Consider the following 16,624-nt stretch of genomic DNA (forward strand, 5'->3'; position numbering starts at 1 on the left):
ATCCAATGCCTGTCAGCCTCTACAACAGATCTGTGTTTTCTCCTGAATGCACATCTGACCTGCTACAGTCCGGCATCCCTTTGATCATTATCTATCAGTAGTGAATAATGCTTGAAAACCATTGTTTGGCCACTCTTAAGGACACACCATGAGGGCTGGAGTCATCAACACTAGTGGGCTTTACTGACCCCCTGGGACTGCTGCCATATTACTAAGAAATGCACTTCTGGGGGGTATTTACCCCCCAACCTCTCACCTGCTATAGCCCCCCACCACCTCACAGGGAGTCTGGAAATGCAATCAACTCATCTGGTCACTGAATTAAAATGACCTAGGAGCTCTCCCTAAGGACTTATCACTGACTAAGTTCTCAGACAACCCTGTTGTGTTCACTCAGTGATTTAGGCCCTCATTATAACATTGGCGGTAACTGCCTACCGCCACGGCAATGGCCGCCAAAAGACCGTCTCCGCTGCTATCAGCCATCATCCAGATTATGACCATAGCCGGATTTCCACCATAAGGATGGTGGAAATCCGGCTGTGGTCATGCCGGCCGACGGCGGTAAGGTGGCACTGCTGTCAGCAGCAGCGCCACACCAGTAGACCGCGGCAGACTATATCATGACCCATGATACGGCCTGGCGGTGTTCTGCTGGCAGCAGCGCCCCTTCCCGTCTCCTGCCGGACAGGGGAGGGGGACGGGGGTGTTGTGTGTGTGTGTGGGGGTGTGTGAGTGCATGTATGTTGTGTTGTGTGTATGCGTGTGTGCCTGTATGTATGTAGGTGTGTGTGGATGTGTGGGTGAATAGATGTCTGCATGCGTGCTTCAATGTGAGCAGGAGTGTGTGAATGCATGTGTGCGTGTGTGAATGAATGTGCATGAGTGAAGGGGGGTCTGGAGAAGAGGGGGAGTGGGGGAAACCAGGGGAGGGGGGCAGGGAAGACCCTATCAGTGACACGGAAGGAATTGCCTGTCACTGATAGTGCCTACCGCCATGGTTTTTCGTGGTGGTTAGAAAGCCACGAAAACCATAGTGGTAGGTGGGGTCATATTCCAGTGAGACTTTAGTCTCCAGCCCAGCGGTCATTACCACTGTGGCGGTCGGTGTGGTACAATGGCGGTTTGGCTTTGGCCAAACCGCCAATGTCATAATATGGCGATATGTACCGCCAGCCTATTGGCGGTACTACCACCACTATTACACCGACCGCCGGGGTCATAATGACCTCCTTAGTGTCTTCTATTATCATGGTCTACATCTGGAACTAGGGATGGAGTGCCTGACATTATGGACACACTGTTACAAAGTTCTCATGCAAGTCCTTACATCAGCTCCTTTTTGCTAATGAAGCAGGAGATGCTGAACTTGTGATAACCTCTGCAGCCATACATGTCACATCAGAGACCACATTGAATACTATTTTGAGGGATGAGTCAGTGGTGAGCATTTGCTTTGGGTCAATGGATGACAAGATGATGGACATAGTGACAGAAGTCAAATCGCTGATTACTGAAATGGGGTTTGCTAGAAATGGGGTTGTTGGTGGACTGTGGTGTGAGCCCTGGTCAAGTAAAAGCAATGATCCCTTGCTGAGTGACCCACAAAAGGTCACTAAATTAACCTGCGATTAACTGTGGGTAGATTGGCACAAAAAAACAGTTAGGCTTCACATGGAGTCAATGAGTAAAGTACTTATGCGACACTCAAACAATAATAAAGTCAAAACACAACCCAAGAAAACTCTCACACCAATTTAGAAAAATAGAAAACATTTTAATATATTATTTGACCCCAAAATGGCAAAAATCCAAACAGTAGAACTGGAGTTATGAGTTTTTAAAGTTTTTAGGAAAAACTGGTGCCTGAAAGATCAAAGGGACAACCGTGGACCCCTAGTCATGCAAGACCGGTTCAAAGTCAAACAATTCGGCTAACTGCATTGGACCGTGCTTTGGATACAAGTAGTGGATTGAGACCTGTCAGCACTTACCTTCAGACTTAAAAGACATTCTGAGAAAAAGTGTCTTAGAAGGTAAAGTTCAGCGGGGCAAGGCTACAGGCGGTGTCTGAGGAGGGAGCTTTGTCACTGGATGGCCTTGGGTCGCAGCTGTGGTGAACATTTATACAATCAGAATTATTTGTCAAAATGGAAGTCTAAAATCTGCAGTGGGCTGAAGCAGAGGGCTGTAGCTGAAGACAGTTCCATTAGGTCAGATACCCCTTTAGCGCAGGACCGCTGAAAAGGATTTGCTGCAGCGGAGAAGAATATAGAGGGAGGGGCTGCAAATTCATTCATTCCAACCATCGATAAACCTCATGTGGCTAAACAAGCAGGTTGTCCCTCTAGCCTCCTGCTTCTCTAACCACTGGTTTGGCCATCTGGGTACCTTTAGCACTACAACTAATGGTCCAGGACTTGTGGGACACTTGAGATGTAGTCCAGGTGCGGGGTCAAGATGGTGGGAGCCTTTTATGTCCATGTGGCTCTGTAAAGGAGGTCAACAAACTAGCCCTTGAAGTCACTTCTCGTAGTCCTTGGTGCAGGTGAAGATGCAGGGCTCAACATCAGGGCTGGGTTCAAGGCACACTCTAGGTAGCAAACAAGCCCTATTAGGTACAGCAACAGTCTGGCAAAGTGCACAGCAGGTCATAGCAGCAGGCAACCCTCTGAGAGTCCTTCTGAGAGTCCTTCTGCAGGTCCAGTAGGTCTGACAGTTCTCTTTATGTACCCTGGTGATCTCCTTCTGAAAGGTGGGAGAAGCTTCTGGAAAGGTTCTTTGACGTGCATGGAACTTCCTGACTCCCCTGCCCTGGCTCCAAGCTGGCTGCAGTATCACTTGAGGATAATTAGGTCCTTAGTGTGAAGGCAGAGAGCAGGCTGTTCAATTGTAAGTGGGGATGTGTTCAGCTCCACCACCAATTCTGCCAGCAGATGTCCCATTGAGACATACCTAAGTGAAAAACTTATTTAAGAGTTTTTCACTACCAGAACATATAAAATTCAAATGTCTAACCTTTACATTACACAGCACATTTCCCTATGAGCTACCTAGGGCCTACCTTAGGGATGACTTATATGTAAGAAAAGAGGAGTTTAATGTTTGTCAAGGGGGTTTAAATGCCAAGTGGACATGATAATTTTAAACTGCACACAGGCTATAATGACAGACCCGGGACATGTTTTAGGGTGCTACTTAAGTTAGTGGCACAATAGCTGCTACAGGCCCACTGGTAGCATTACTTTTACAGACCGTGGGTATATGGCATACCACTCAACAAGGGGCTTATTAGTGAATTAAATATGCCAATTGGGTATATGCCAATGAAACAATGTTTAGGGGAGTGAGCACAAGCACTTCAGCACTGGTTCACAGTGGTAAAGTATACAAAGTGTTAAGGCCACCAAAAATGAATTTCAGAGAAAATTGGGGGTACGTAGACAAAAAGTTTACTAGGAAACCACCCTAAGATTGCCAGGTCTAACAGGGTTATTGCATACAAAAAATAGATTACAACAGAGAATGCTGATGGCAGAGAACCAAATAGGGGGGTTCCCAATTACATGATACTGAAATAAATTTGGAATCTCAAGCAAAAAGCTGACCTGGAAGACCAAGTATAAAGTCCACTTCTGTGGAATCCCAGAAGAATTAGAACAGGAGAACTGTTTGCCTCGAATAACAGGGCTAACATTCTCTCCACCACTGGAGCTTCAGAAGGTACACAGAATCCGAGTCTGACTACCACATACTAATGGTGCAGACAGACCCAGACCAGACCAATTATAGCGTGTTTTCTGTGGCAAGAGTATACTTGACATATATTAGCAGTGGCATGCCAGAACAGTTCTTATGACGAGGAAGGCAATAAGATCCAATTTGCAGCTGATTTCTCCAGAGACACTAATGCAAAACATAAACCTTTCCTGGCTCTCTGACTGAAACTTAGGAAATGGGACATTAAAAATTATCTCTTGAAACCAGTGACTATATGGATTACCGTGGGCAGCAGATCCAGAGACTACCAGAGCTCTGAAGAATTGCCACAATTTTTGGATAGCCTAGAAGACAAAAATATGGATTCCATGCTGCTGCCACCATCAGCAAATAAATTGCCCTCCAACAATAATTAGGTCTCACAAATACCTTGAAAGTCACAAGATAGACCTTCTTGGAAAACAGAAAGAGACAGAGTGATGAAGATCATGGAAGAGGTTACACAGGATAATCCTAGAGACAAGTTTAGATCACCATTGAAACCCGCCGCAACACTGGAACCAGGAAGGGCAACACAACTGTATCTTGTTTTTTATTTCTGATCTAACTTGCATGGACAAGTGTATCTTTTGAGAAAATCCTGGCATAAGTTTTCCTGTTTTAATCAGAGTATGATCATGTTATGTTCTCTTTTGTTACATTGTAGATGATGTGTATTACTCCACACTTGACATCTAAAAAGGTACACACTACAATAACCAGGCATCTCCTAATGAGTCCATGGACATCACAGCGAAGCATGACTGACAGTAGACAGTGGTTAAAGAGCGCTATACAAACTCTTATATCATTATTGCTGTATACTAGCAGCCCAAGATGTAATATTACTTTACTGTGCTCATATCAGTGTCCATTCTACTATAGGAACTAACAATACGAATAACTAACGAAGGGGACACAAGGTCCTTCAAGACTGGGCAAATTGCATATGCTCCATACATGCTTCTCTGAGTAATAAGACAGTTTTCATTTTACACCTTAACTTTATCTTCATTGAGTTGGGTCCTACCCACAGGAGACTGGAAATATTTAGGGCCTGATTTAGATATTGGCAGAAGAATTACTCCATCGCAACGATGACGGATATCAAGTCTGACAAATTCTAAATCCCTTAGGATATAATGGGATTTTGATTTCAGCGGACAGGATATCCATCACTGTTGGGATGGACTAACTTGTCCACCAATAACTAAATCAGACTCTTAGTCTGATTAACACAGCTAACAATAGAGAAATGTCATTGTCATGAGATGTCCTTGAAGATTAGGGCTTTATGAATATCTGGAGATTCTTACACCCATCTGGCATAGAAAAATGCTTCCTTTCCCCTGTCCACAGTACCCAGACCATGTTGGAGTGGTTTCTGATTTCTCAATCAACAACCTTACTCATTTTACAATGTACAATATTGGAGGTCTCTCTCACAGACAATGCACCAATCCCTATTACTTTGGATTGGAACTTTAGTCACCAACACAGAAATTGTGGAGGCTCAAAATCTCACCCTGTCCACATAAAAAGTCCAACTTAATCACATCTGAATGCCTACCTCAAAGATCGAAACAAATCTATGAGCACTGTGCAAATCTATGGGTAGCAGCGAAGGATACCATTGGATGGCAAGTTATGAGGGATTCAGCCTTGGTCAACTGTTAAACCAGTCAGCCTTAGAGTGATCTTCACCCAAGCGTTTTGCCCTCACCCTCCTATGTTCGCAGAAATGTGTTTTTGTTGGCCTTAGGACTCTGTGCACTATTCACTGCTAACCAGTGCTAAAGTGTGTATGCTCTCTGCTTTAAATATGGTAAAATGCACCCGATTTGAAAATGTAATTTACTTATACATCACTAGTAGAGTGCTATAGCATATAATGAAGTGTAAACTAAATGTTACTAGTGAGCCTGCAGCACTATTTGTGCCTCTAACCTATGTAGCTCCCTCAAACATGACCCAGGTCTGCCATTGCAGCCTGAATACGGTTTTAAATTGCCAATTTGACTTGGCAATGTCACACCCTTCCAAAACACAAACAAAAGGGGAGAGATGTACTTTCTTTTCTCCCTCCCTAGCTATCTCTTTCAAACCACAAGAAGGCCCTGCAGTCTAGTGCTGAGAAATCACATGATGAAGACAAACATATCCCCCATGAGATCAGCAGTATGGGCAAGGGGTGTTCCGAGATTGGTTATGGTTATAGGAAGCAATGTTACTGTGTGATTGTGGTTCAATAACTTTACTGTGGTTTAGATCTAAAGTGTGGATACTCTGGGGAGTGATACAGCACATTTCATTGTTGTAGTTGCAAGGATAGGTACATGAATAAGAGCCCCAGGGATCTCTTTAAAGATTACGCTTGAAGTAATGATATGAGAACAGGACCACTATGGTCCAACCTTTAACATCCCACGTTGTCGATACATAGAAGCACGTGAGTGGAGGAGGCAGAAAAAAGAAGGACTGCACCTTCACAGTGAGGGAACGGCACAGATTAGTGGCATCCTTCCCTTCACAAAATGAGTAATGCAGTCTCTGGGTTGGACGTATGGGCAACTCTGCTAAACCTCTACTCTGGGCATAAGCAACTAAACAGGTGGTGTTTTGGGAGACAATGATTTAGAACAGTTGACAGCAGGATCAGCCAGGTATATAGGCACCTAAACACATAGATGAGCGATGCCCGATAAACTGTGGGTTGAATACAGACACCCAGTTTGCGAAGGGTCGGGAGGCCATGAATACTACTATAAAGGAGGTTGATGTTTTTTTTGTGTAGTAGCGCGTGGCTACAGGGAGATGCTCCCGGTCACACTCCAGTTTCAGGGAGATTCTCAGTGTAACTTGGTAAGCAGTAGTTATACTCCACGTGTGCGTCCCTTGACTTTCACGTTTTCTCTGCATGATATGTAAGTGCAGTGGTGGTTTTCCCCCCCTGGGAGGATAATATTCGGTGAATTATTTGAATCTGTACATAACAAATTTCCACAAATAAACACAGATATGGAGATATAATATAAAATATAAAGGAATATGTGTGGGGGTGTATCTTGTGAGCCTTGGAAAAACGCATTGTTTCATAGTTTTGGGTGTTGGTTTTAAATTACTTTGTCATTTCAGAATGACCGAGTGTGGTTACAGATGTATGATGAATTAAGGTCATCTCCCCTTGGACAAAGGTATCCTTTTTCACCCCCATATAGTGACTAGTTTTTTCGCTGGGGGGTTGGCTGAAGGAGTGGGATCTCTGGTCCTGAGGAAGGCCAAACATCCCTTTGAGGAAATTAAAGATGGCTGAAACATGTCCAAAAGAGACCAGACATAAGGGATGAAGGGGCATTAATACTGCTGTGTCATCACTGGTAGTGATTTTAATCCTATCCAGGGAGTTCAATAATAAAGAGGAAGGAGGACACCTATGAGGTAGTTTTAGCTGAATTCTTCCACAGATTATATCCCAATATATGTGTCCATTGTTTTCCCTAATCCGTTATGCTCCATTCCTGATGTTGGTCTGTGAAGGGATGCTGTAGCAGGCCTGATGATGAAGCATGTCAGTATTAGTGGGTGAGGGCACTTATTAAGAACTATGCATATTTCCTTTATGGACCCCTTGGCTCAATTGGAGTAGTATTCTTCCTCCTTTTCCAGTTGTGTGTTTTGAATGCCTGCCCCAGGCCAAGCCATTTTATTGCACCCCTTAGTTAGGCCATAGGTAGCCTATAGGACAGGGTGCATTGTAATTAAAAGGTTGGACATTTGCTTTTATTTTTACATATTCTGGTAGTGAAAAAATCCTAAATTAGTTTTTCACTACTGTGAGGCCTACCTCTCCCTTAGGATAGCACAGGGTTGCATCATTACATTTAATAAGTGCTAACATTTGATTGTGAACAGGTAAACATTTCATGTTTGGTGTCTGAGAAATTGTAATATTAAATCTTCTTTACTGGTAAAGTCGGATTTTAAGTTTAGAAAGTTGTCATTTTCCTGTTCTAATGGTGCTTGCAGCATGATCCCGAGTCACATGACTGGGTGTAATTGGCAGTTAAACTTTGTTTATTCCTCCCAGACAGCCATACAATAGAGGGATTATTGTATCTGGATGGGCCATCACTGCCAGGATGGAGCAGTGGAGATGGGCAGAGCCCCACTTGAAATTGAATAGGCTGTGCTCTGCCTTCACACAAAGGACTTGTCACCTTTGCATTGATAATGTAGCCAGTTTGGAGTCAGGTCAGGGGGAGTCAGGAACCTACTTAATGAAGGCATCAGGTACTGATTTGTCAGTTCCCTTTCTGAATCTGTGGAAGGACTCTCTGAGGACTGCCTGCTGCTCTGCCCTTCTGTGTACTCTACAAGATTGCTTTGCTGCAACTGCAAGGACTGCTTTGTTGCCTGGAGCCTGCATTTAACCCTTAGAGGAATGCTCTGCTTTTTGAGCCCTGTTCTTCTGCTTGACCGCAGGACTAACAGTGTGACTCCAAGGGCTAGTTGGTTGGCTTCTTCATCAGAGCCTCAGGGGCAGAAAAGTCTCCAGCCATCTTTAACCCACACATAGACCCAGCTTGAGTGAGCTGCAATCCTCCGAGTGATGCCTCACCAGTCCTGGACTTTGTGAATGGTGCTAAGGTGTCCAGATGGCTAAAATCCAGAAATGACTTAGAAACTTTTCAGCTAAAAAACATTCTGAGAACCGAGAGGAGACTAGGACCAATCTACTTGTCTGTCCTCCCAAGGTGCATCACTGGTTGGCCTAACTTTGTGGCAGCTCCCGCTACATCCTTTTCCGCAGCAGCAAATTCTGTCACTGGTTATCCACCAAAGGGATATCCGGCCTCATGGCACTCTTGTTGGCGACAGCCTCCAGCTTTGTTCTGCTGAAGACGTTCAACTTCCAGAAAGGAGACGGAGAGCCTGATTTCGAGTTTTTTGAGGGGTTACTCCGTCATAATGGTGACGGATATCCTAACTGCCAAAGTAAAAATCCCATGGGATATTATGAGATATATATTTCAGTAGATGGGATCCGCCACCACTGTGATAGAATAACCGCTCTGACAAACCTTAATCTGGCCCTAAATCTGAACGTGGAAATCTTCACTACAAGTTAAACTAGTGGCTCCTTGACGATGGCACCTCCTCCTTGCCCCTCTGAACTTCTACCTTCTTAGAGACTTTTACTTCTAAGTCTGAAGGTGAGCACCGACGGGACCCAATCCACTTCTTGTATCCGACTCGATCATGGTTTGCCATTTTTTTTACTTTACCGTGCTCTTGTATGACTACATATCTGCAGTTATCACTTTCATCTTTTAAGTAATAGTTTTTACCATAAACGTTTACAATTCCTAACTCTAGCTCTACTAATTGGATTTTTGTCATTTTGGTGTCAAATATTTTAATAAAATTCCCTCTATTTTTATAAATTGGTGCAGGATTTTGTTTGTGTTGTACTTTTTTGAGTGATGCCTAAATACTTTACACATTGCCTCTAAGATAAAGCCTAACTGCTTTTGTGAATGCATGACTGCTGAATTTAATAAGGTTGCCCACAAAAAAATCAAGATCTCAGACAACTACAATTGCATTGCTGAAGTTGTACAAACATACAGCTAAGAGACCTCATCACCCTCAAAGCTGTGCCCCATATAAGAGACCTGCATTATCTATTGGCAAGCTATAGTATCCCAAAGTAAAGTCCATTCCCACATATCCCACACAAGGTCATGCATACATCTATTTGGCATATACATAATGACCCTGAAATACTGCTATGTTGCTGACAAAAGTACAATATCCTATAGAAGGTGACATGAAAACACCTATGTCACATTGGAAACATATCAACAATGTACACTTCACCAAGTGACATCTGTCTCAATAGAGTTAATGAGGTAGTATCAATGTTACTCAGGTAGGCATCACATCTGGTATTGAAAGGAACACTGTAGACTTCATGTCCAATATATCAGGGAGAGATGTCCCCAGAATACACAACACAATGAATCTGCAAGCCCCAGGATAGTCACCACTAATTTCTGGCACACATTACAATGACATTCTCTAACTGCTTCTGTAGAAGCCATCTGTCCTTTGCAAGTTGGAGAGACACAGAACGTGCAGGGAATGCTAAAAGGTCCTCAAACTGTCGCCCAATGAGAAGCAACCTTTGTGTTGCTTATAAAGACTTTTAAATACTTCAGAACATTTAGTACTTACTGGAAGGAAAAAAGCTTCCCAGGCTCATGTATTTGACCTCCGTAGCAGCCATTTGATCTGACGCCATTGGTGGTGTCACGTTGTTGCTTTCTAAAAATAAACAAAATTTGACAGGTATAATTTGATTGACAATTAGTAAATATCTGAACTTCACAACACCTGTTGCTGATGGTGTAGCACTAGCACAACCAAATAATATTTATTTCTGCCAAATTCTTCAAATAATGCCACTGTAATTAAAACACAGCTGAGGAATCTCACACTCCCTCCTCAGCTGTGCATGCATGGAAGTGTGAGGGGGATTACAAGGATTGCAAATAGTACTGGGTTTCTGCCACGCATGGGGACCGTGTGGCACCACTGCAAGGCCTCCAGATAGATCATAGAGATGACCATGGGGGGGTCTTTTACTGCCATGCCTATGTCCAGAACCGTTCCACCATTCTCTGTTAAGCTGATGCTACACTCAGAATGAAGTTAGTAGGAAACATGGGGGAAGTTGGGGAAATGGCAGAGTTGCACAATTACACAATGGAGGAACTGGCACCTCCTACTAAATCGAATGGCAGGCATTTGACTAGAATGTCTTTTCAAATTAATCAAGAAGCAGTAGACAGAAAGAAAGCCAATGTGCAAACTGTATTTTGATTTTGATATGTTAAAGTATTTTTAGGCCTGGTCTTTGAAACAGCTTTGCCTCTTTCACAACAATCCTGTTTTCCCCAAAAAATGATACATTGCACACACACCTAGAAAGACTTTTGATTTGTAGACTCAGCATTTTGCTTCCGCCCCCCCACTGCAAACAGCACGGGGTAATGGATCCGTCCAGTTTACCCATTGGCTGCCTTAAATTTGTGGGACTGCAAAAAGCCTGTGCATATTGTTCATATTCACCAAAAAATCGTTCCTTCCTTTTCAATGTGTGCCTTTTAGTTTTTTTTATCTTCATAAAGAAATTCTAAATACATCAGAACATTCAACACTTACTGGAAGGAAAAGAGCTTCCCAAGCTCATGCATGCCATCTCTCGAACTGCCATTTCATCTGATGCTATGGATGGTGTCATGTGGTGGCTGTCGTTCTTCTTGCACTCTAGAAATAAACAGAATGTAACAGTATAGTTTCATTAAAAAGTATGTATGAGGAAGGAGCTATGTTGAACTGTTCAGCAACTATGATTGGTTGTTCAGCGCTAGTAAAACAGATTAATATTTGTTTCTGAAAAATTATTTAAGTAATGTTACTGTAATTAATATAACAGCTGGGGAATCCCAGACTCTCTTGGTTAGCTGTGCAACCATGGAAGTGCGAGAGGGATTACAAGGATTCCAAATAGTATGGCGTTTATGTCATATATGAGGACCATACAGCACCACTGCAAGACCTCCAGGCAGACAATAGACATGAGCATGAGGTATCTTTCACTGCCATACGAATTTTACAACTGTCTCACCATTTTCCTGGTAAGCTATTGCTATACTCAGAATTGAGGTAATAGGGAACTTAGGGGGATTTGGGAAAATGGCAGAACGACAATGGGAATTACACCATGGAAGAAATTGTGCATCTCACTGTTAGAGTGGAGTTTTGATAATGCTTTAGAGGCACACCTGTCAGCTTTAAAAAGTCTCCAGTTGGAGCAAATCAAGCTAAAGAGAGTGTAAAAACGCTACCAATGAGAGAGATACCAGGTGGAGATTATGTCCATGTCCCTTGGAGTAGACGTGACACACTATCATTCATAAATGATTACCAGAGATTGAGGAAGAAGCCAGTAAAATGGTATAAGCAGACAGGGAGGTTTGTGAAACTTTCAAAATGACTGTAGGAAGATTTGAACACCTTGTTTGACATTGTGGTTCCAGTTGATTTGTGGGTTGAGTGCAAGCAGATAGTTGATTGGCCAACTCATGAACCGCCAAAAGATCCAGTAACAGGTGCGCCATCTGAAGAGGTGATGAAAGGGTATTACAAGGTGATTGAATTCTTGAAGAATAGAGTTCTCCTAAATATGTTGATTGGCAAAGGATTGACAGGACAGCACAGAAAACAAAGGAGTTGATTCATGCTTACTCTGAGAGACTGCTGCAAGCATTTGAACAACACAGTGGTTCTGAAGTTATAGAGGCAAAAGACATGAATCATTTTGTGTTCAGATTTGTGTAGGGATTGAAACCTGAAATTAGCAATATGATACAGAGTCATTTCATTTGCTGGCAGAATAAACCATATGGTGAAGTGCTGCAGTATGCTAGGTGTTAGAAATGGGGTCTCTGGTTGGCAGTCAGTTTGCACTATGACCAAGCAGGGACCCTCACTCTAGTGTGGGTATATGAGTTATGTTCCTAAGACAACCTCTGCTCACCCCCTTGGTAGATTGGCACAGGCAGTCAGGCTTATCTCAAAGGCAATGTGTAACGTATTTGTACCAACATACAGTAATACAGTGAAAATACTACAAAATGGACACTACACCAGTTTAGAAAAATAGGTAATATTTATCTAAAGCAAACACAACCAAAACATTAAAAATCCAACACACACAAGTCAAAATATTAATTTTCAGAATAATAGAGTGTTACTCCATAGAAAACAATGGAAAAGTTGCTTTTACAAAAAGTACCTGGTTTACATCAAAAATAAAGCCACACGGGCGAGCGTGCATTGGAAGAGTCAGTGATGCGTCAATTCCTTACTCGCAAGTAAGGCAGTGCATTGTTTCTTCTCTGGTCGGGCAGACAAGATGTGTCGATTTCCGGACGGGGCACCTCAAATCTGCACAGGTTCACGATGATTTTGACGCCAGGCGACGATGCATGAGAAATCCAGTTGTACGGAGTTGGAAAACCGAGCTGCATGGGATTTGCGTCATTTTCAGCAACCTCAAGCAGGTGTTGTGTCGTTTGTCCAGCCGCGATGTAGGTGATGCATCGATTTCCTAGCCGTGATGCAAGGGCTGCATCGCTTTCAGCTGCGAGGTGGGTGCTGCATCTTTTGACTGCTGCGTTGTGGTGGTGCACAGAAATTTTCCCTGCACAGCTTCCTGTGGGTGGATTTCAGTCCTTGTTCTACCAGCTTCACCTTTCAAGGGCCGAGGGACTGGATAGGGTACAACTTGGCAGGGCAGGAATCTCAGCAGAGAGTCCAGGTGCTGGCAGAGGAAGTCTTTGATGGTCCTGAGACTTCAAAGCCGGAACCAAGCTCAGTCCAAGCCCTTGGAGATTCTTCACAAGCAGGAATATACCACAAAATCCAGTCTTTGTCCTCTTTCAGACAGAAGCAGCAACTGCAGGCCAGCCCAGCAAATCACAGTAATGGGCAAAGGGGCAGTACTCAACCTCCAGGACTTTAGCTCTTCACCTTGGCAGAGGTTGCTCTTGGTTCCAGAAGAAATCTAAAAGTATGGGGTTTTGGGTCCACTACTTATACCCCTTTCTGCCTTTGAAGTAGGCAAACTACAAGGGAAAGTATCTATTGTTCACAAGATCCTTCTTTGCCCATCCTGCCCCCATACACACACCAGGGGGCTGGAAACTGCATTGTGTGAGAGCAGGCACAGCCCATTCAGGTGTAAGTGGCCACTCCTCCCTTCAATCTAGCCCAGACAGCCCATCAGGATATGCAGGTTACACCCCAGCTCCCTTTGTGTCACTGTCTAGAGGGGATTCACAAACAGCCCAACTGTCAGTCTGACCCAGACAGGAAATACACAAGCAGGCAGAGTCACAGAATGGTTTATGCAAGAAAATGCTCTCTTTCTAAAAGTGGCATTTTCAAACTGACAACTGGAAAAACAACTTTACCCAAAGTTGTATTTTTAAATTGTGAGTTTAGAGACACCAAACTCCAAATTTCCTTCTGCTCCCAAACAAAAACTGCACTTAAAAGATATTTAAAGCCAGCCCCAATGTTAACCTATGAGAGAGATAGGACTTACAACAGTGAAAACTGAATTTTGCAGTGCCAGAAAGAAGTGAAAAATTTGGATCATCGTGTAATGAAGAGAGCAAGGAAGATGTCCTAAGAGAGAGTTGCAGCAATCATGCAAATGAATCCACCTGTGACAAAGAGAGATGCCTGCATGTTCTTGGGACAGGTCTGTTACTGCCACCAATGGATCCCACATTTTTCAATGATTTCCAAGCCCTTACAAAAGTTGACAAACAACAACGTTACTGATCTGGCGCCATTCGCACACAGTTGCTTGAAAGCCTTCACTGAGCTTGGAGAAAGCCTGTGCTGAGCCCCAGCTCTGAGAATCACAGATTACAATAGATGTTTATTATTGTTTTTCCATTAAAGTGATGGTTGTGCACTTTCTGTTTTGATGCAGTTACTTGGAGGGGTCAACGGAACAGTGAGTTATTTTTCTGCTACACTGGATCCTGTAGTTGCTGCTTTGCCCAACTGTTTAAAATCTGTTGAAGCTGTTGGTGTCAGCATAGGACAGTGTGAAGGTATTCTCAAGGGTCACCCTCTGACCATTTTTGTTCCCCACTTTGTTGAGGTTCTTTTGACCAGAGCCAAAATCCAACTTTTGACCAATGCATGTGTAACCCATTATGAATCTTCGATATTAGTCTCATGTGTGAAAAGGCCTCTTTTGCCATGGTTAGCCCCCACTTTTTGCCTGGCATTTGATGTGGTATCAAAGTTGTTAGTTCCCGGGGTCCCTGCTAACCAGGTTCCCCGGGCCAGATCTCTTTCCCAAAACGTTTGTGATGCATTGGCACAATTGGCAACACCTTTAGCTGCAACTATAAGTCCCTAGTAAATGGTACTTAGGTACCCAGGGGGTACTAAATGTCAGCCCCTGAGGACAGCAACACAGATTGTGCCACCCTCTAGGGCCATGCATCCAGATGCACCCATCACTGCCATTTCATGCTCTGTCCTGGTACAATCCTAAATTGCAAACTGATATTGCACACAGCTTGTGTACCCTATCCACTATATACTGCATGCAATATAGGTAAGTCATTACTCTGGCAGGCCTTCTAGCTCTAAGGCAGGGTGCACTATACTGTATATGGTGGCATAGATGCATGAGCAATATGTCCCTACTGTGTCCTTGCAAAACCTGGGACATAGTAAGTGAACAGAGTAGCCATTTTACATGCATGTGCTGGACACTGGTCAGTATGAGTTTCACAGGCACATGATGGCTACTCTGAACCCTGGGTCCACTCCAGACTGCAAAACATCAGGTCCTCCCACAAGAGTGACCCTGGTGACCTGCCTCCTGCTTCCACAGGCACCTTTGCGCACAGCTCTTGGCTCACTGATTTGCTCTGCACACGGCTGCCCTGTGCCCTGCACCGAAGATCCAGCTGTTTTTTAAGGGTCCCCCACCACTTGCAACCTCAACACTACAAGGGGACTCACTGGACTCACCTTGAAGTCCACCTATGCATTGCTTTTCCAAGTGGTCTCCCTGCAGTGGCCTTGCACCAGCTCCAAAGACTTTCTGCAGCTGCTCCTGCTAAAACCAGGAGTCACCCAATCTTCTCCAGCTAGTCCAAGGGGCCCACTAATGACCTCGATCTACAACTGAGAGGAGACATTGGTAAATGCACCGTTTGATTTTATATGCATTTTTAAAGTACTTCTCCGTTGATTCCCATGGTGAGTAATTGTGCACAGAACTTTAAAAAATCATAACTTAAAAAGTACTTACTTGTTTTTGATGATCTTGGTCTTAAAAATGTTATAAAAGTCTGACGTGTTTTTGTGCATTGGTCTGTAGTTATTCTTTTGTGTGTGTGTCCTGCTTTATTGATACTGTGAGTACAACAATGCTTTACACTGCTCCAAGATTAGCCTAACTGCTCAACCAAGCTACCATAAAAATTAAAGCATTAAGAGGTCTAGTTTTTACCTCTGTAAGCCAATGTGTGGTTGCCCGGACCCTCTGCATAGTGTATAACATTTTGCACACGACATAGAGGGACAGCCTCTTGCATTTGGTGTCTCAGCAGTGGGATAAAGACTTTACATTTGATGATACCACTTTGTCAATTTATGAGCACACAAATAACTCTCCAAATTGTCTTTAGCTTAATTGCATTTTTTCCAATTGGCTAAAATGTTTGCAAATTTCTAACATAATTGCTAGGGTCCTGGTTAGGTCCCTACAACAATAGTTGGAATTTAAAAGTCCTTACTGTAGTCGGCCTTATCCAAAAAGGGAAAGGTCAGGCTTTAGTAAAGTAAACATGACAGATTCTTAGAAACAGAGCCAGGAGCTCAACCTGGCCCCTTACCAGAAATATAGCTATGACCAGTTAAGAAAACTGTGCAAACTGTTCCAGAATATGTACTGGAATACATGCAAACACAGACAAGATTGGGCTTCTGGTGGCCAAGCATGAGAAAGATCACCCCACAGATGGAGTAGATGAAGAATCTCAGGGAGAAGAGCATCATGTGGACAATGGGGATCAGGGACGCTCCTCCATCCCAGCACTAGTGCACCTACTGAAGAACACTTAAAAGACTGGCCCTAGAGTCTCAGCTTTTGAAGATTGAAACAAAGAGAACAGAGCTGGGCCAAGGACCCATCTCTGGCTGCAGCATAAAAATATTGAAAGAGAAACCTTTCAACCTCAAACTCCCAAAAGGAGTT

The 16,624-nt window shown here is 43.5% G+C and overlaps 1 protein-coding gene across 4 annotated transcripts in view; it reads right to left on the bottom strand.

The window, feature by feature from the left end:
- Positions 1 to 16,624, bottom strand: part of LOC138299778 (cytosolic phospholipase A2 gamma-like) — a 1,040,695-nt gene that overhangs the window by 257,114 nt on the left and 766,957 nt on the right. For all 4 annotated transcript variants that reach the window (XM_069238328.1, XM_069238327.1, XM_069238329.1 and 1 more), the window contains exons 15-16: positions 10,987 to 11,091; positions 9,997 to 10,086 (exon numbers count right to left, since the gene is read on the bottom strand). In XM_069238328.1, the coding sequence (XP_069094429.1) occupies positions 9,997 to 10,086; positions 10,987 to 11,091 (195 nt within the window). The remainder of the gene's footprint in view (positions 1 to 9,996; positions 10,087 to 10,986; positions 11,092 to 16,624) is intronic.

Source organism: Pleurodeles waltl, chromosome 6, assembly GCF_031143425.1.
Source record: "Pleurodeles waltl isolate 20211129_DDA chromosome 6, aPleWal1.hap1.20221129, whole genome shotgun sequence".
In the NCBI taxonomy this organism is placed as follows: domain Eukaryota; kingdom Metazoa; phylum Chordata; class Amphibia; order Caudata; family Salamandridae; genus Pleurodeles; species Pleurodeles waltl.